Raw genomic sequence first — 21,268 nt, 5'->3', positions numbered from 1 at the left:
TTTATGGTCAATTGTAACCCTCAGGGGAATTCTGGGGAATTCAGTTATGGTAATGTAACTCTTTCGAGTACATTCACAGTTCTTGACTTTTTTTGTTCAAGTCCTGGAGTGGGACATGAACCTACAACCTTCTGACTCAAAGGTGAGGGTGCTATGAACTGAGCCACCTGAGCTGACACCTCTGTGATGCTAATGTAATTGAGCATCAAGGGGAGATGGTTAGATTATTTCTTGTTGAAGATGGTCATTGCCTGTCACATGTACCATGAATGTTACTTGCCACTTATCAGCCCAAGCCTGAATGTTGTCTAGTTTTTGCTTCATTAACACATAGACTGCTTCCAGACTGAGAAACACATGCTTACATACCCAGACTTCCATATCTACCATAATTGGATTTGAGAGAGAGGAACCAATAAGGCTGAAGCTCCCAATCTCCAACTGGCAGTACAACGATTTGATGAGATGTAATTGAAGTGCACCCACAGAATTGTACCATGCACCATGCTGTTACCAAGTAGCTATTGATAGCTGCTGTCCACCCGACTTGGCTCTGTTGCCATGCCAGCCACTGCAAGGCAAAAGTGATCAGCCAGAGTGAGCTCGGCGAGATAAGAGGGAAAATTGCTTGTGTGGCTATAACCAAACAAGCAGTGAAAGCTACCCAGTACTTTGGGGTGGTAAACTCTGTGGTTTTATCTAGTTATACTCCAGCAGTACCTCTGATCCCACTTATCCTTGGCCCTTGCTAACCCGCGCCTTGGGGTTTAGACATACAGAGCGAGGATCCACACAGCGAGAGTTGATTCTAATCGCTCAGGTTCCTCTGGTGGTGTGGTCTGTTACCCAGGAGACGCTGTCCTTTATACTCTCTCCTTCACCTTGCCTGTGCCAGCCGGAGGTTGATTCCTCTATGATCCCGGCTCCTTTATGATCTCGGCTCCGGCCTCTATGATCTCGGTTGCCGAGCAGCGACAGGACGCGGCTCCTGGCCCCGGTGCTGGACTCTCCTCCTGGGCTCCGGGTACAGGAGCAGAGCAGCTCCGACCCTCACACTTGGCTCTCTCACTGCGGGATCCTGAGCTTTGGGAAGGGGAAGCTGAGGGTGCAGCTGCGGTCATGGCTCCGGCTGTCAGCCTGGCCCGGCCAACGGCGCCGATGGCTCAGACTGTGATCCCCTATGTGAGGGGGCCCGAGGACCGGCATTTCTTCACCAGTTTCCAGGAGCAGGATAATGTCGCGTTCACCCGCTGGAGCCCGGACGCGTCGGCTCCGGACGAGTTTTACCCGCTAGCTCCACACCGACGTGAGGTGCAGCTGCTGGACGTCAGCTCCGGCTTCAAGAGCCCGGGAGCCAGCGCCGAGGCCGGCACCAAGAGGATCCCCAACTTTGCGTTTTACAGAGAGGCCGGCGGGGAGTGCAGAGCTCACACCGCCATTCCCGTCAGCTCCCTCCTCCAGCAGGATTCCGAACCCGGCCGCTGGAACTCCAGATCCGTGTCAGCGGCAGCCATCCGAGCCAGGGTGGGAGGTACAGACTGTGAGATAGGGGGAGACTGCATCATGGGGGTGATAAAGGAAAAAGACCATAAGATGTAGGAGCAGAAGTAGGTCATTCGGCCCATCGAGTCTGCTCCGCGAGTCAGTGAGATCATGGAGGATCTGATAATCCTCAACTCCACTCTCTTGTCTTTTCCTCATAACCCTTAACTCCCTCACTGATTAAAAATCTGTCTATCTCAGCCTTGGATATACTTAACGACCCAGCCTCTACAGCCCTCTGTCATAAACAATTCCACAGATTCACTACCCTCTGAGAGAAGAAATTCCTCCTCAGCTCTGTTTTAAATGGGCGCCCCCTTACTCTGAGATTATGCCCTCTGGTCCTAGACTCTCCTACGAGAGAAAACAACCTCTCAGCATCTACCCTGTCAAGCCCCATTATATGTTTCAATAAGGTTGCCTCTCATTCTTCTAAACTCCATTGAGTACAGACCCAACCAACTCAGCCTCTCTTCATAAGAAAACCCCTCTATACCCTGGATTAACCTAGTGAACCTTCTCTGGACTGCCTCCAATGCCAGTATATCTTTCCTTAGATCAGGGTACCGAAACTGTTCATAATATTCTAGATGTGGTCTAACTAGTGGCTTTTATAGTTTTAGAGTCAAAGAGTCACAGAGGTGTACAGCACAGAAAAAGGCCCTTTGGACAATCAAGTCTGTGCCGGTGAAACAAGTACCTAACAATTCTAATCCCATTTTTCAGCACTAGGCCCATAGCCTTGTATGCCATGGCATCACAAGTGCATATCCAAATACTTCTTAAATGTTATGAGGGTATCTGTCTCTACCACCCTTTCAGGCAGTGAGTTCCAGATTCCCACCACCTTCTGGGTGAAAAAATTCTTCCTCACATCCCCTCTAAACCTCCTGCCCCTTACCTTAAATCTATGTCCCCTGGTTATTGATCCCTCCACCAAGGGGAAAAATTTGTTCCTTTCTACCCTATCTATGCCCCTCATAATTTTACACACCTCAATAATGTCTGCCCTCAATCTCCTCTGCTCCAGGGAAAATAATCCCAGTCTATCTAATCTCTCCTCATAACTAGAACTCTCCAGCCCAGACAACATCCTGGTAAATCTCCTCTGCACTCTCTATAGTATAACCACATCCTTCCTATAATGCTGATTCTAGAACTGAACGCAAAACTCTAACTGTGGCCTAACCAGCATTTTATACAGTTCCAGCATAATCTCCCAGCTCTTATATTCTATGCCTCGGCTATTAAAGGCAAGTATCCCATATGCCTCTTAACCACCTTATCTATTTGTCCCGCAACCTTAAGGGACCGGTGGACATGCACACTAAGATCCCTCTGATCCTCGGTACTTCCCAGGGTCCTACCATTCATCGTGTATTCCCGTGCCTTGTTTGTCCTGCCCCAGTGCATCACCTCACACTTATCCATTTGCCACTGATCAGCCCATCTGACCAGCCCGTCTATAACCTCCTGTTATCTAAGGCTATCCATCTCACTATTTACCACCCCACCAATTTTCGTGTCACCCGCGAACTTAGTGATCAACCCCCCTACATTCAAGTCTAAATCGTTTATATAAAGCACGAACATCAAGGGACCCAACACCCCATTGGACACAGGCACCTAGTCACAAAAACACCCCTCAACCATCACCCTTTGCTTCCTGCCACTCAGCCAATTCTGCATCCAATTTGCCAAATTGCCTTGGATCCCATGGGCTCTTACCTTCGTTATCAGTCTCCCATGTGGGACCTTATCAGAAGCCTTGCTGAAGTCCAAGTGGACTACATCAAATGCATTGCCCTCATCTGCACACCCGGTCACCTCTTCGAAAAATTCAGTCAAACTGGTCAGACATGACCTCCCCTTTACAAAACCATGCTTACTGTCCTTGATTAATCCCTGCCTCTCCAAGTGTAGATTAATTCTGGCTTCAGAATTGCTTCCAATAGTTGCCCCACCACTGAGGTTAGACTGACTAGCGTGTAGTTCCTTGATTTATCCCTTCCTTCCTTCTTGAATAACAGTACCACATTGGCTGTCCTCCAGTCCTCTGGCACCTCTCCTGTGGCCTGAGAGGTATTGAAAATTATTGCCAGCGCCCCTGCTATCTCCTCCCTTGCCTCATTCAACAGCCTGGGATACATTTCATCCAGGCCTGGAGATTTATCTATTTTTAAGCCTGCCAGACCACTTAGAACCTCCTCCCTTTCTATGCTAACTTCTTTAATTATACCAAGACGCCCTATTTTTCTGCTCCATTCCCTTTGAACTAAAAGCCAACATTCCATTTGCCTTCCCTATTACCTGCTGAACTTGTATGCTAGCTTTTTGCGATTCATGCACGAGGACCCCCAAACCCCTCTGTGCTGCAGCTTTCTGCAGTCTTTCTCCATTTAAATAATATTCAGCTCCTCTATGCTTCCTGCCAAAGTGCATGACCTCACATTTTCCCACATTATATTCCGTGTGCCAAGTTTTTGTCCACTCACTTAACCTGTCTATATCCCTTTGTAGGCTCTTTGTGTCATCCTCACCACTTGCCTTCCCACCTATTTTTGTGTCATCCGCAACTTGGCGATAGTATAATCACTTCCCTCATCCAAGTCATTAATATATATTGTAAATAATTTTCGCCCCTGCACCGATCCCTATGGCACTTGATTAGTTACAGGTTGCCATCCTGAAAATGTCCCCCTTATTCCAACTCTCTGTCTCCTATTAGTTAGCCAATCCTCTATCCATGCTAATAAACAACCCCCAACACCACGGGCTCTTACTAAGTAGCCTTCTGTGTGGTACCTTATCGAACGTCTTTTGGAAATCCAAATATATTACATCTACTAGTTCCTCTTTTATCTATCCTGCTTGTTATCCCCTCAAAGAACTCTATACTAAATTTATCAGGCATGATTTCCTCTTCATGAAGCCATTCTGACTCTGCTTGATTATATTATGCATTTCTAAATGGTCTGCTATTACATCCTTTATAATAGACTCTAATATCGAATGGATAATGGGGATGGATCAGGGACTAGATAATGGGGATGGGACAGGGACTGGATAATGGGAATTGGGGAGAGATTGGATAATGGGGATCAAGGGAATGGATAATGGGGATGGGACAGGGACTGGGATAATGGGGATAGGGAAGGACTGGATAATGGAGATAGGAAGGACTGGATAATGGGGATGTGGGAAGGACTGGATAATGGGGGTAGGACAAGGGATGGGAGAAACTAAATAATGGGGACAGGGGAGAGACTGGATAATGGGGATGGGTAGGGAGTAGATAATGGGGATGGGGTAGGGATTGGGTAATGGGGACGGGGCATGGACTTGGTAATGGGGATGGGGCAAGGACTGGGTAATGGGGATGGGGCAAGGACTGGATAATGAGGACTGTGGATTGGGAAGGGATAGGAGCTGGGTTTGGGGATCGGGTAGGGGCTAAATGGTGAAAGTGGGGTGGAGACGGGATGCTAAGGTCTGGGTAACTGGAGTTAGTGCAGGAGGTGGAAGCTGTTGTTGGAGTCTAGGAGCAGTATGCCAGGGGGTGAAGGCCAGAGCTTGGGTGGGGACTGTAGCAGTGTGGTGGGGGCAGTGTCCTTTGTGTGAAATTTGGGTAGTATTTATCTTCATGAATGACCATTGTCTCATTCCCTTGAACCATCCCGCCCAATGATGATGCGTGTTCCCCACATTAGTTTTCATTCTCGCAATATTTTGTTTCATATATTGTGAGAGTTTTGGTAAAAGAATGAATTTAGCATCATGCACAGTTAATTGCGCCCTAAAGTCTTTATTTCTGCACCTTTAACTTAGGACAAGTGAGGCCAACCTTTCTGGAGCCATAAAAGGAGGAATTGTGTCTGCACCAAGTGTATTTGGGCCCTTTAGTATTATGGCTTCATCCTGGGAAAGCAAGGGTAAAAGTGGGACTCTGCCACCACTGCTGGACAGAAATGAGGGTTTTTAGGTTTGAGATTGCTCTAGTAGTATTTCACTTTCTTACTTTAAGACGCTAACCACCTTGCTGCCCCCTCACCACTCCCTCCTCCCTTCCAAGAGCATCAACATTCAATGCCATTTACTATCAATATCTTTGAGTGACCATTGTGCAGAATCTCAACTAGACTAGACAGATAACTGGCTATTATAGCAGATCTGAGGCTAGGCATTCTGTGATGAGTGGCTCACCTTCTGACTCTCCAAATTTTTTTTATTCGTTCATGGGATGTGGACGTTGCTGCCTAGGCCAGCATTTATAGCCCATCCCTAATTGCTCTTGTTCAGAGGGCATTTAAGAGTCAATCACATTGCTGTGGGTCTGGGGTCACATGTAGGCCAGACCAGGTAAGGGTGGCAGATTTCCTTCCCTAAAGGACATTAGTGAACCAGATGGGTTCTCACCACTTTTAAGGTACAAATCAGGGATATGATAGAATACTCTTCACTTGCCTGGTTGGGTTCAGTGCAACAACACTCAAGAAACTTGACAGCATCCAGAAAATGCAGCCCTACCTGATTCTATCCACCAACTTAAACATTCACTCTCTCCACTATGGGCATACTGTGGTTGCAGTGTGTGCTATCTACGGAAATCTCTGCAACAAGTAGCCAAGATTTCTTCAGCGGCACCTCCCGAAAGATGTTCTCCACCACCTGAATGGATGAGAGCAGAATTACATCCACATTTATTGCCATTCTTTCATTGTCCCTGGGGCAAAGTTCTGGAACTACCCATCTAAAAACATTATGAAAGTACCTTCACCACAGTCGCAGTTCAAAATTAAGGCCCACCAGCATCTCATCAAAAAGATGTGGGAGGGTTGTGGGGAAGAGGCGAGTGGGGGAATCAAAGATTGAATCCATGTTGAATTCTGGACCTGATCTTGTAATGCTGGTATGTTCACCACAAAGCCAGTTCCACAGAATTGGACAACATGGATTAAGCAATTAAGGATGAAGTTACACAGAATACTCAACAAGGGATATCACATTACTGTTTTCATTCATTTTTAATACTATTCTGTCCAGTGATATAGATGCTTATTGTAACTTCAACAAAAATCCATATGCTTTGTCAAGAACATGTTGCAATGTGACTTCCACCATTCTTTGTAACTTAAGAGTTGTGAAAACAAAAACCCCAGTCATCGAATATTTAGAATGGTTGGCTATGACTTTCCAAAAATTGCAATAGCCCCACCAATACACAAGAATGAATAAAAGAGAAACAGTTAAGCTATGAAACAAAACCACTGCTGATGCTAATATGCAAAGGGCTATTCTCACTCTAACTGCAGCAAAAGCATTGCACGCACAGGAATCAAAGCCACTTTTGACACACATGGGGCTGGATTTTAAGATCATGACATGCTAGGAATGAAGTGCTCCAGTAGTTTGCAGAAAACCCAGGGCCAGGACTTTACAGCCCCTCCCGCCCGGCAGGATATTACGGTTCTGCCAGGGAGAGACAGGCAGCGGCGGGGCCGTAAAATCCTGGCCCAGGGATCAGTGAAGCGCGCCTGTCAGTGGCATTTTAACTCAGTCACTGCATGACCACGTCATTTCCAGGTTTCCCGATCAATTAGAGTCAGTGAGTGTGATGATGACTCCCATGGCACAGCTTCAACTTCAGGATTTAAAGGGGCACGCCAAAGTTGCAATTTGAGTGAGTTTGGACTTGGGAGCTAAAGGGAAGAAATTAGGAGAGTGGAGTTAAGGATGGCAAAGGCTGTGTCTTGGTTCAGTGATGCCTCCCTGCATGTGTTGCTGGGGGCTGCGAGGAGCCAGGGTGATAGACTGTTCTCTAGTGATAGGGAAAGATGGCATGGTTGGTAGCAGGGAAGGTGGTCACCAGCAGAAGTGTGGTGCCATATTCCTGGATATAATAGGAAGAAGTTCAATGGCCCAAGCAGGGCAGACAAGGTGAGGTCAATGGCGCATTAAGTTGCATCCTGCGCATATCACCTCAACCTCCTCACTCCACCATCTCAAACCTACATCAGCATATCACTCCTGAAACCTACTCACCATGGAAATACACTCACCCTTCTCTATCTGTACACTTTCTCACATCCCCACCTGCCTGTTCACCACTGGTCTTCACTGTCATCCTCTCCCTCGTAGTCACCCTCAACAAATGTTTTCCATACATTCATTCAGCACATGACATCACTTTCACTCAGGTCTCTTTTTTCCCTTCTTACAGAAGAAGAGAGAAGAAAAGAGCACAGATTATGAGAGAGAGAAAATCTGAGGTGAATCCTCTCCATATCTCACAGCTACCAAGTGCAGAGGTGGAATAAGTGGAATCTCAGCATGCCTATCTGTCGGAGATGGGGAGCTGAGGCCCTCTCAGCTACCTGGTGGCAGAATTAAAACTCTTACAGCCACAACACTCACTCATATGAACTTGATGTCAACAGTGAGTGAAATATGATAATGTGCATAACGATAACATCAAACTTGCCTACGTTGATCATAGTCATTCATGCAATTTATCTCCCACGGGCCCGTCACATGTGCCACATGAGGTGATCCAGCTGGCAGCTGCTGCGGTTAACTCCTGAGAGGAGGTCACTCCCTCTCAGAGTACACCATCACAAGACACATTCTGACCATGCACCAGCTCGGTTTAGTGGGACCTGTAAGGAAGATGGTTGGCAGTTGATGCTCACAAGTGAGCATGAACACATGTTGGAGACAGGGAGACCAGTGGAGAGTCAGTGTTGAAGGGGGCGAGATATTCCAAGCCCTGCTCAGTTGAACACAGATGCTTTACTTGGGCTGTTGATGAACAGGCTACTTGTGAAGCAGCAGCAGAGAGTGTCCAATGTACTGGCAGGCATTCCAGCCACACAGTGCATGCTTGCAGAGAAATTGGAGGAGTCTGTTTCAAGCATGAGTGGTATGTTGAAGTTTTTTGGGATGATGTCTTTGCCTATGGAAAGAATGCTCTCAAATGTGGCAATAATGCAAGCACATGCAGGCATTCGTCAATGGTTTACAATGCCACCTAAATAAGGCAACTGAAACCCTCGCCTTGGCCATTCAGCGCCCCATTGATCTGCAGCAAAATACTCCCCAGCTCTTTACTAGGAGGAAAGTGTGGCTGTGCCATGAGAGGATTGATGCTGGAAGGGTGAATGGAAGTGGAAACACCGCACAGAGGCCTGAATTTTCAGCTCGGCAGGAGGGCACGATCGCCCGGTTGGGGAATGGACCGTGGACCACGATCAGCTCCTGACCAAGATTTCAAGCTGGCTGGCCAGTTAATGGCCAGCCAGTGTGAAAGGCACACTGAAATGCTCAGCGCTGCCGAGGTGGGGGCAGGAGGAGGGTGAGCACTGAGGTCAGCGCAGGTGCTGGGGAGCACTCACTGAAAGCTCACTGAAGGCAGAGGGCTGCCTCAGGGAGCTGAAGAATTCAAACCCAATAAAAACTGATTTAGTTGACCCTGTGTTCAGGACATCCTTTAGGTATATGACTACTCGGGGGAATATAATGTAGGAAAATATGAGGTTATGCCCTTTGGCAGGAAGAATAGAGGAGCAGAATATTATCTAAATGGAGAAACACTGCAGAAGGCTGCAGCACAGAGGGATTTGGGAATCCTTGTGCATGAATCCCAAAAAGCTAACACACAAGTTCAACAGATAATAAGGAAGACAAATTGAATGTTGGCTTTTATTTCAAAGCGAATGGGTTATAAAGATAGGGAAGTCTTGCTGAAACTATACAAGGCACTAGTTAGACCACATCTAGAATACTGTGAACAGTTTTGGTCCCCTTACCTATGGAAAGATATACTGGCATTGGAGGCAGCCCAGAGAAGGTTCACTAGGTTGATCCTGGGTATGGCGGGGTTTTCTTATGAGGAAAGGTTGAGTAGGTTGGGCCTGTATTCATTGGAATTTAGAAGAATGAGAGGCGAACATATTGAAACAGATAAGATTCTTAGGCGGCTTGACAGGGTATGCTGAGAGGTTGTTTCCCCTTGTGGGAGAGTCTAGGACCAGAGGGCATAACCTCAGAGTAAGGGGGCGCCCATTTAAAACAGAGATGAGGAGGAATTTCTCCTCTCAGTGGGTAGTGTATCTGTGGAATTCTTTACCGTAGAGGCTGAGTCATTAAGTATATTCAAGGCTGAGATAGACAGATTTTTAGTCAGTAAGGGAATCAAGGGTTATTGGGAAAAGGCAGGAAAGTGGAGTTGAGGATTATCAGATCCGCCATGATCTCATTGAATGGCGGAGCAGACTTGATGGGCCGAATGGCCTACTTCTGCTCCTAGCCTTATGGTCTTATGGAAAGTCTTTGCAATAAATTTTCCGTGGCCCTTTGGAAGATTGGACATGCAGATAATACACCAAAGGTAGGCGTCTGTATTGGTACAGGCCCTTGGGTGTGTTGATGGTTACGTACCCTCTAGATGTACTATCCAGCTCTAGCTGTTGGTGTGCATGGCTCATGTCCAGTTTGGTGTAGGTTTTGCCTCCAGCTAGCTTTGAGTACAAGTCCTTGGGATAGGATATTGGTGGGAGAGCACACATTTAAATACCTAAATGAAGGTACCAAGCCACTGAATCTGGAACAAACTATGGCTCATTGAAGGCATACACTGGAGAGTCAATGAAGATAAAGGGCATCGCCACAGTAACTGTGTTCAGTAGGCAACAGCTTCCAATGATCATAGTGACAGGTGAAGCCAGATTCAGTGGCTTGGTACCTTTATTTAGGTATTTAAATGTGTGCTCTCCCGCCAGTGTGGTCGAAGCTCCAATTCACCTCCATGATTAGAGGCTTCCCATTCACTTGAATGGTGACAGTTATTGGTTCAGTTTTTACTGCTTGACATTGTATAGGGAATAGATATCAGTATCGGCAGCTTCTGGTTCTATTGTATTATGCACTTCAATCATCTTGGTTTGCTGCTTGATGGGCTGTCTCCATTTCTCCCTGCATTGTTTTATAACGTGCCCTTTTTGTGGCAGTAATAGCATTCTCCCTTCTTGAATCTGCAGGTTTCCGGTACATGGTTACCCCCACATCTGTAACAAATTAACTTTGGAGTCACCGCTGAAATGCTTCCACTAGGCCTTTTCATTTTTCAAGCAGCAGAGACTGCCTCTTGCTTTGCTGCTGTCTCTCTGGTTTTTGCACCACACTTGACGGCAGGTTCTCACCCCAACTGAAGAACGGCGCCATGTTGCACACTCTGTAAGACCTGTGAGTCCCTCGCAGCAATTTCCATGGCTAGCGCAATTTCCATGGCTTGCTTCAAATCGATGTTAACTTCTGCGAGTAAATGGCACTGAATGACATCATTGTGAACGCCACGAACCAACCGGTCCCTCATCATGTCATTAAGTGTATCTCCAAAGTTGCAGTGCTCGGTCAACTGCTTCAGCTTCACTATATAAGTTACGATAGACTCTCCCAGGACCCGTTAAACTTCTGCATCATTACCGATGGCTTCGGCTGAAAATGTGTCTTCACGAGGTCTACCAATGCGTTAAAGGATTTAGAATTGGGCGCATTTGGGGCCATTAGATTGTGGATCAGGTTATACGTTCAATCACAACAGCCTTGCACCATCTTCACTTTTGCTAGTTAAACACTCCTGCCCTCTACCCTATCACATACCCTTTTGTTCCTTTCCTGACCCATTTTCCACAGCTTTGTACTAGTTCAAAAGCTGTTTAGTTTGATGTCTTGCAGTACTGATGAAAGATCATTAATCTGCGATGTTAACTCTGTTTGTCTCTACTGATGCAGCTTGACCTGCTGAGTGTTTCCAGGATTTTTTTGTTTCTATTTCACTCATCCAGTAAGGGCTCTGTTGATAAACATGCAGTAGCAATTTTGCTAAGGCCAGGAGTGGGGATGAGGAAATAAGATGGAAAGAGATTTTGTTTGCAGCATGCAGGGTTAAATAGTGGATTTGTGAATACTGTGGAGTTTTGTTTCATTATGTTTGGGAATCAGGAATTGGTTATAGTGAACTTTTCCACAGGTGGTTAAGTCGGTGTGTTAGATTCCGTAACTGAATAAATTGTATGTGGCCTGTCAAAGAGTGTGATTGATGAAATGATGGTCCTTTTTAATTCCATGTTTTTTTAACAGGAATATTAATATGCTGGTTAATTGTTGTGAATCTTTTTTAAAAATAATTTGATCAGCAAAACGCTTTCAATAGCATCCATTGTCAATGAGTTTCTTTGTTTAACTCTTCCATCAGTTCAAGAACTTAAAGATGGAGAACTGAATGCAGTAGCAACACATTCAGTGGAGAATTACTGATTGAAGTAAAATAAATATTTTTTTTTAGGTTGGACAAGTCCAGTCCGAGTGACACCATCACCACACTTAATTCCTGATTCTTTCAAAACCCATACTTTTAACTTCAATGTGGATCCTTCAGTTCAGGTATGACCAGTCAATACAGTGTTAGAACACAGATACTTTAATACAAAGTTTTATGTTGTGTTTGAACGTCAGTCTACAATTAATTATGCAGTTTTTAATCCTTGTCTTGTGTATTGTAAAATGTGCCTTATCTATATTGTATCATAGACTTCATATGATGCAATATCTGAAAGTACGAGAGATGCAACAGCAAGAAAATATATGTATGCAACAACCACCCAGAGGTGAGCAAATGTCATTCTGTTTAACCATGACGATAAATGCTGTTGAAATTTCTCTGCCAAATTTGACACTTTATCATATAAGATTGTCTGACTGTTTAATTTACATACATGCTTTTGGCCAGGAATATGTAGAACATTATGGCAAATTGCTTTTTAAAAATATGGTTTACAAAAATGCTCTTAGTTCCTCTCTAATTTTGAAGCACAAATTATGCTAATTCAGAACATGCCTCATGAAATATGATTAATATACGCTATATCACTTAGATTTTCACACTGACCTTTTCCGTCTTTATGGGCCAGCTATCATAAAAAGATTATCCTAGAGTTTCCGTTCCTTTACATGAATAATGTCAATGTAATCTTGGCAGAACCAATAATACCAGACGACTGGGTAATTTTAAACAGCCAAAAACACTTAGGTTTATGTTTTCCACAACTTTTATGCTGGTTTAAGATTAATTTTGTCAAAATGTCCACAAAATTGGCCCTGCCTCCAGGTCGACATTGTGAGTTTCTGCTGATTATGCTGGTGAGGAAAAGCTCTTCAAATTACGTTGATTTCCTTAGTTGCATAAGCACTACCAGGCACGTTTTAAAGTTTTTCATATCAAAATATATTGAATTTACTCATAAACTGACAGTTGTATACCAGTGAAAGTAGTAAATGGCTCATATCTTTTATAAGTCATTTTCAGGGATTTTAATTCAGGCTACTCACAGGTAAAAAGGAAGAGGCTGTACAAGCGTCCCATCCTTAATGATGCAAAAGACAAGGCTGAAGCAGAAGCAACCATCTTCAGCCAGAAGTGCCGAGTGGTTGAGCCATCTGGGCCTCCTTCTGAGGTTCCCAGCATCACAGACACCAGTCTTCAGGTAATTCAATTCACTCGTGATCTCAAGAAACAGCTGAATGAATTGTGTACTGCAAAGGCTACAGGCCCTGACACCTCTTGGCTGTGGTACTGAAGGCTTGTTCTCCAGAACTATCTGCACCCATAGCCAGGATGTTCCAGTACAGCTATAGCACTGGCATTTAACTGACAATGAAGCAACTTGCCTGAGTGTGCCCTGTCCATAAAAGTAGAACAGAATGAATCCAGCCAACTACTGGTCTACATTCAATCATCAGCATAATGATGGAAGGTGTCATCAACAGTGCTATCAAGCAGCACTTATTCAGCAATAATCTGCTCACTCTTGCTCAGCTTGGATTCTGCCAGGGTCACTCGGCATCTGATCTCATCATAGCCTTAGTCCAAACATGGACAAAAGAGCTGAATTCAAGATGTGAGGTGAAAATGACTGCCCTTGATATCAAGGCAGCATTTGACCAAGTGTGCCATCAAGGAGCCTTAGCAAACTAAAGTCAATGGGAATCAGGTGGAAAACTCTCCACTGGTTAGAGTCATACCTAGCACAAAGGAAGATGGTTGTGGTTGTTGGAGGACAATCATCTCAGTCCTAGGACATCGCTGCAGGAGTTCCTCAGGGTAGTGTCCTCGGCCCAACCATCTTCAACTGCTTCATCAGTGATCTTCACTCCATCATAAGGTCATAAGTGGAGATGTTTGATAATGCAGTGTTCAGTTCCATCTGAAACTCATCAGATACTGAAACAGTCCATGCCTGGATACAGAAAGACCTGGATAACATTCAGGCTTGGGCTGAGAAGTGACAAGTAACTTTTGTACCACACAAGTGCCAGGCAATGACTATCTCCAACATGAGAGAATCTAATTATCTCCTTTTGACAATCAACAACATTATCATTACCGAATATCTCACCATCAACATCCTAAGGATCATAATTCATCAAAAATGTAACTAGACCACTCACATCAACACTGTGCCTGCAAGAACAGGTCAGAGATTGGATATTCCATATCGAGTGACTCACCTGCTAACTTCCTAAATTTTGGCCACCATTTACAGACACAAGTCAAGAGTGTGATGGAATGCTCTCTACTTGCCTGGATGAGTGCAACTCCAACAACACTCAAGAAGCTCAGCACTTTCTAGGACAAAGCAGCCTGCTTGATTGGCACCTCATCCACCACATGAAACATTTATTCCCTCCACCACTGACACACAGTTGCTGCAGTATTTGCCACCTAGAAGGTGAACTGCAGCAACTCCCCAAGGCATTTTTAACAGCACCTTCTAGAAGGGCATGAGCAGCAGATGCATGGGAGCACCACTGACTCCAAGTTCACCTCCAAGCCACACACCACCCTGACTTGGAAATATATCACTGTTCCTGGCCCAGAATCCTAGAAGTCCCTCCCTAACAGCACTGTGATGTACCTTCACCACACGTAATGCAAATAGTTTAAGAAGGTGGATCACCACCACCTTCTCAAGGACAATTGGGGATGGGAAATAAATGCTGCTCTTACCAGCGACTCACTCATCCCATGAATGACTAAAAGAACAAAGTCCCCTCACACCTGACTTCAAATGAGAAAGAAGAGTGCTTGCATTAGGAGCTACATGATGGTAACAGTGGTCCTCACATTTCTTTTGGGGTTCTTTGTGCACAACTCAAGCCTAAATTGGGAAAGTTTACTCTGTCTGAAAAGTAGCATTTCAAGCACTGTACAAAATCATTGCCATTCTGTACATACCGGGTAGAATTTAATCTGGGGGGCAGTGGCCCTGATGGCTGGCTGGATAGCAAGGGGAAACCCCATGTCAGCTGTCTTCATGAGCCCCGACCCGATTCTGGAGCCATCATGCAATTAACTGCCCGGCATCGGAGCTCCCATCCCTTTAAGGATGGAGATCACGCCTCAGAGAGTCTTCAGTCTCAGCAGTACCACCAGGAGCAGTGACATAGCTGGGACTGTACCCAGCCTGGTACAGCATTGTGGACACTGTCCTGGATCCCATGTGAGTGCAGTTGGGCTCACCATGTCCAGTCAGGCAGGCCCCACCCTTAAGTGGCCCTTAATCACTTGGGAGCCTCAATTGGCCACTGAGCAGGAAGGCCGTCCTCAACCTTTCCGCCTCTGAGTGAATTGCATTGAATCGGCAGGCGACGGACACTCTACTCCTGCCTTCCCTCCTGACTCTATGACACTACCTGCCTCCCAATCCCCTGCAGGAGGTCAGATTAAATTCTGCCCATTGTTTTATTATACCTCAGCTGTATAATTTTTATAATGATAGACCTAAATGGTGTTGGTGTATTTGGTGACTGCTTTTGTGCCTTCGGAAATGATGTGTTTGGCCAGTTCCCCTGGCAGCGTGATGCGGATGGTGCTCTGGATCTCCCTGGACGAGATGGTGTGGCGCTTGTAGTGAAAGAGCTGTGAGGCCTCAGAGGCGATGTGCTCGAAAATGTCGACAATGAAGGAATTTATAACACTCATGGTCTTGGACGAGATCCTGGTGGAAGGGTGGACCTGGGTCAGCACCCTGTACTCGTAAGTGGTCTAGCTCTGCTTGCAAGACTTCTTGGTGACTTTAGTAGGAAAAGTGTGGGGTTGGCAATCAAGGGACAGCAAACAGATGCTGTTATATCAAAGCCAAGGTGCTCTTCCGTTGTTACCAAATTTTTCACTGAAGTCACCAGCCGTGCATGCAAAGGGTAGCTTTGTTTCTCTAAGAACAATCCAGCCAACATTCCATCTCTTTCAAATAATGTGTGCATCATATAACGTTGCCTCCTACAATCTGCTTGCTGAATAATAACCACTGATGTGCATAATATTCCTAAGGTCAGGTGTGACCTGAATATTAATATAAAATAAAACCTTTCTCCTCATGAGGCTATGAAGTTGATTTGAGAACCATGATGCCGATTGTCTGTAATGCATCGCACTCAGGGTGTGGTCAAAATGTCTCTAGGATCATCGCACTTGCATTTGTTGGTTCCTCACAAGCACCTCCCCCTTATCTCAATTATGCACCATATTTGGAACCCTATTCTTGTTTTGTTGCTATATTCAAAGTCAGCCTAGCAGGAATTACAAATATTGAAGAAAAGTATTGTCAATGGGAATATCAAAAGTAGAACATTTCCCAGAAGAGCTGAGTAAAGCAGGGAACAAAGTGAACATGAAAACACAGGAGTCTTTTAAAGATCTTTACCTTCTCCCTTTAAAAAGCTGATTTTAGCAGACTACATTACAGAACTCCTGTAGGTCCATTTTTTACAAACAAGGATTGTGTTGTGGGCAGAGCCTTGGTAAAGATGTAAAATGTGAGGCCTCAATTAAAAAGGGAATTTTAATATTTAAATGAGCTTATGCATTATTCACCTGCAAACTGCCCGACAACCAATTTTCATCATCAGGGTCACTGCCTGCAAGACCCCATCAGTAATGCAGTGTGCTCACAAAATCAGAACATGGTGTAAACTAGCATTTGGATTTGACAATAAATATCCCGAAGTGGTTATTGTGGGGAGCTCAGCAAGATATTTTTCTACATCTAACTTTAATTATGATACTTCTTGTATATGTATGCAAAATACTTACATAGTACTATAAATGAGATTTCATGAAGTAACTCAAGCTGGGACCTAGGATAAGTTGAATTGGAGCACTTGCCTTTCATGGAAATAATGCTCAGAAACCCTCAGTAGCCTTCAGCCTCCCTATTTCTGTAATCTCCTCCAACCTCACAACCCTCTGAGATGTCTGCGTTGCCTCTTTGTACATTCCCAATGAAAATTGCTCTACCATTGGTGGCCATGCCTTCAGTTGCCTAGGCCCCAAACTCTGGAATTCCTTCCCAACACCTTCCTGCCTCTCTACCTCACTTTCTGCCTTTAAGACACTTCTTAAAACCTACCTCTTTGACTAAGCTTTTGGTCATCTGACTTAATGTCTCCTTCTGTGGCTCAATATCATACTTTGTTTTATAATGCTCTGATGAAGCCTGTGGTACGTTTCATTATGTTACAGGCACTGCATAAATACAAGTTGTAAAATTTACATTTCTGAGACATATAGGATTAATGTGATGCACATACCTGAAGTGATAAGACTTACATCTACACTACTTAGACATGCATTTGATTATCTCAGTAAATGTGATTTCAGACATCCCACTCACAATACTTTTAGTATAATATTTATATAGGTAAATTAACATTGATGTAGCTTCATATATTTCTTTTCAGTACAAAAATAATTAACATATGTTGTACCATAATTCCTGTCAATGATAAAGATACCATAAAAAACAGTGCTTAAAAGTGTGATTTATTTTTTTAATTTATCACACCATATCCATAGATCTGAAGTGTCAATCATTAAATACCGATTATTTTCAACAATTCAGAACGATTGGATTGGAATTTGCGGGCAGTAGCGAAGCAATGGCATTTGCTGTTGGCCTCAAGGAAAGCTGCCCGTAAAGATCAAGCATCCCATGGTGCGACTTTCCCCTTTATTGATGTGAGTTTGAATCTGGCATCAATTCAAGGGAATCTCAAGGCATCAAGCAGCATCAAACAGGGTAATCAGCCGGTCACATTGAAGTATTCTTACAGACTGCAAACTAGGAAGCAAAAACCATTGAATCCCTTCAGTTTTAATGTTAAATTTTACTGATAGTCAAATAAATGATTGGAACGTACACATAGGCCAGGATTTTACGGCCCCTCCCACCCGGCAGGATGTTACGGTTTTAATGAATTGTTTTAAGTTAATGAGACATGCCGCAGCGGGGCCGTAAAACCCTGGCCATAGAATTAAGGGAGAAGCTAAAACGACATGAAATAAAAATAAAATAATTTTCAAAACGTGTTATTTCTTATCATAATGGAGAAATATGACTTCAACATATATAAAATTACTCTTTCAGAGCCAGTGGAGCTCTTTAACAGTAATTATAACCTTACTATGTTGTTAAAAGCCCAGTTACACCTCATTCATCAAAGTGTAAACTTTTCAAGGGTTTTCACAGTGAGCATAAGAGTACAGGATTGGAAGCTCTCATCAGCTCAATTATTTCCAATTGTTTGCATTATGAGAGGACCTCAACAGTGCTCTGCAGAAGCACATAATCGCTGATAGCAACTTCTCAATTTCCACATATAACTCTGCATATGCAGATTCCAGAGGTTGCTGTCAGTTTCCGAAGATTAGAGGCAGAATTTTGCTCTTGGTGGGCGGGCGGGCCCCACTGGCTGCCCCTACAGGTGGGCAGCCGACCCCTGCTGCCGAAACGGGGCCCGCCGCCATTTTGAGTTGGTGGGCCAATTAAGGTGCCCAGCGACCTGCCCGACAGGAAGCGCTATGCGCTTCCTGTGCGGGGTGTTGGGGGGGGGGGAATTCCCAGCTGTCAAAGTGCGCTCTTTCGCGCATACGTTCAAAAGAGCGCACTGCTCCCTGAGGCAAAGTGCTGTCTCAGGGAGTTTACTGACAGGTAAGAAAAGTCAAAAAATAGACAAATATTAAAATTATTAACATGTCCCCCTCATGTGACAATGTCACACGAGATGGGACATGTTAATAAGAAACACATAATGTTTATTAATTTTTTAAAAAATGGACATGAAACTTCATCCCGCAAGTGGATGAAGTTTCATGAATAATCAGAAGCCCGCTGGGGCTCCTGGCCTGCCCACCAGACTTAAGCTTGGACGGGCAGGGTCTTTAACAAGGTTAGTTAGCCTGTCAATGGCCTTAATTGGCCATTGACAGGTCGGTGGGCAGACAGCTGATTTTGCTGTCCGCCCGCCTTCCTGAAGATTTAAATGGACTGGGACGATGTCGAGGGTTCCTCCCGATGTCATCCCGCGTCATTTTCCCCTTGGCGAGCGGGCCCCGCACCCAAATCTCCGAGGGGAAAATCCTCTTGTAGGTATGACGAATGCTGACATCGGATGCTGCAGTGTTGTTGAGCTCACAAGCATGTTAATGGAATTTGCAACCTCTTTCATGCTGGCAAGGATGGGCTCCAAGGCCTGTGCCATGTTGTTGCAACTCAGCAACTTGCCAAGGCTCCTTTAACAGCACCTTCCAAACTTGTGACATCTATCATCTCGAAGGACAAGAGCAGCAGATGATGGGAAAACCACCACCTGCAAGTTTCCCTCCAAGCCACACACCATCCTTTCCTCTCGAAAGGCTCTCTGGGTACCTATACCAAATGGACTGCACAATTCAAGAAGGCAGCTCATCACCACCTTCTTGAGTAATTAGAGATGGGCAACAAACGCTGGCCCTGCCAGCAATGCTCACATCCCATGAAAGAATAAAAAATTGCTCCTGGACATTGAATGCTTGCTTTCTGACAAACTCCCCAAAGCAGGAAGGATTTTATTGTGCATACCCATCAGCATTCTCCTGTAGGCTGCCCCGTTGAAATGCTCATCTGAGTTCTCTGAAGTGGAGCCAGTGCGTGACCTCCCCCTCTGATGAGCTAGCACCTCTGTTACCCTTACCCCCTTCCCCCTGACTTGGCCACAGCCCACCTGTGCCCAGTGTCTCACCACTTGCAGACTCCACTTCTAAACTGTCCTCTAAGATATGTCTATATCTGAGCGTGTGGCTTCAGGTGTGAAGTTTGGTGGCGGTACTGTGTCTTCATTAATGTTCCATGTAAGCCTCGTGAACATGCAATGTGCAGCAACTCTGAAGGTACTGAGCCGGCTGCTTACAAACTGCCCCCTTTAAGATACCATGCATGTATGGCCACGCAAAAAAATTAAAGCATCTGCACACAAAAATGGAGAGGCTGTGCACAACAGAAAAAATTAGAATGAACATTGGTCTTCATCTTCACTCCTCTGTTGATGTTCCTCCTTCAGTATCTGAAGGGAAAAAGGCAGAAGGGCAAAGTTGTGGTGTGGGGACAGTTTTACACCTGCCGCATGTTCACACCTCAGGATTATGGTTGAGAAAACGATTTAAAATACTAATTTTTCATACAATGACTCAAGCTTTTTGTTTTATTTCATGTATAATATAAAAAGAGTTACAATTTTGGAAACAATTTTATGTAAAATCGACTTGTAAGCTCAGAAGATAGTAAGAGTTGAGTGGGAGGTGAGATGTGAGGAGGAGGATTTAGCATGAGGACACCATCATCTTTGATGATTTCAAGTTCACTGCTGGCCGTTGCATTCACTAAACTTGACCACTTGTAAAGTCCTTGAGTCTTTCGGCACTGCATCCAGATCCTCGGGGCTTGACTCCTGATGTTTACCTCCACAGATTTCTGCTCCTACTGCCTTTTGAGCACGTGTCTGGAGGGCCTCCTGGCCCTCTGCAGATACAAGACACCTCTCCTATTTTCCACCTCCTCCCACGAGGCCTCCAGTGCAGCATTCAAAAATCTTGGAACCCGGGTTCTCTCATGTTATTGTCATTCTTCATTGTTCCCCAGTTCAGAGTAACTTTCTGCACAACTGCTAGGACCTGCTGCAACACAACAGACTTCCCATTTAAATGGTACAGAAAAACTTTTAGCAGTACAGTTTAGTTAGTGATGCTACGAAGTTATGATTTTAGGCCCCCTGCCAATGTCTGTAGCGATTAGTAGCATGGTCAGTGCAGGCTACATGCCACTCTCCCACTTTTTCCCCGTAGCCCAGCAAATATTTTCTCTCCAGATAATTATCCAACTCTCTTTTGAAAGCCTAGATTGAACCTGCCTCCACTACTCTCTCAGGCAGTGCTTTCCAGACCCTACCAACTTGCTGCGTTAAAAAGATTTTCCACATGAAGTTGTCTTTCTTTTGCCAATCAGCTTAAATTGATGTCCTCTGGTTCTCAGCATTTCCACCAATGGGAACAGTTTCCTCTTATCTATTCTGTTCCAACCCCTTATAATTTTGAACACCTCTATCAAATCTCCTCTTAGTTTTCTCATCTCCAAGGAGAACAGCCCCAGCTTCACTATTTAAAAAATAAGGGGTCGCCCATTTAAGACAGAGATGAGAAGACTCCAGAGGATCGTCAGTCTTTGGAACTCTTCCTCAAAAGGCAGTGGAAGCAGAGTCTTTAAAATATTTTTAAGGCAGAGGTAGATAGATTCTTGATAAGAAAAGGGATGAAAGGTTATCAGGGGTAGGTGGGAATATGGAGTTGAGGTTATAATCA

At 44.7% G+C, this 21,268-nt stretch overlaps 1 protein-coding gene across 1 annotated transcript in view; it reads left to right on the top strand.

Moving 5' to 3' along the window:
- The first annotated feature begins 555 nt into the window (after positions 1-555).
- Positions 556-21,268, top strand: part of spmip7 (sperm microtubule inner protein 7) — an 86,916-nt gene continuing 66,203 nt past the window's right edge. The window contains exons 1-3 of the mRNA XM_078534923.1: positions 556-1,531; positions 11,885-11,982; positions 12,130-12,206. Coding sequence (XP_078391049.1) covers positions 931-1,531; positions 11,885-11,982; positions 12,130-12,206 — 776 coding nt within the window. The 5' untranslated portion in view covers positions 556-930. The remainder of the gene's footprint in view (positions 1,532-11,884; positions 11,983-12,129; positions 12,207-21,268) is intronic.

Source organism: Cetorhinus maximus, chromosome 3 (genome assembly GCF_964194155.1).
Source record: "Cetorhinus maximus chromosome 3, sCetMax3.hap1.1, whole genome shotgun sequence".
NCBI lineage: Eukaryota > Metazoa > Chordata > Chondrichthyes > Lamniformes > Cetorhinidae > Cetorhinus > Cetorhinus maximus.
The sequence above is the reverse complement of the archived record's forward strand: the minus strand, read 5'-3'. Positions and strand labels throughout refer to the sequence as shown.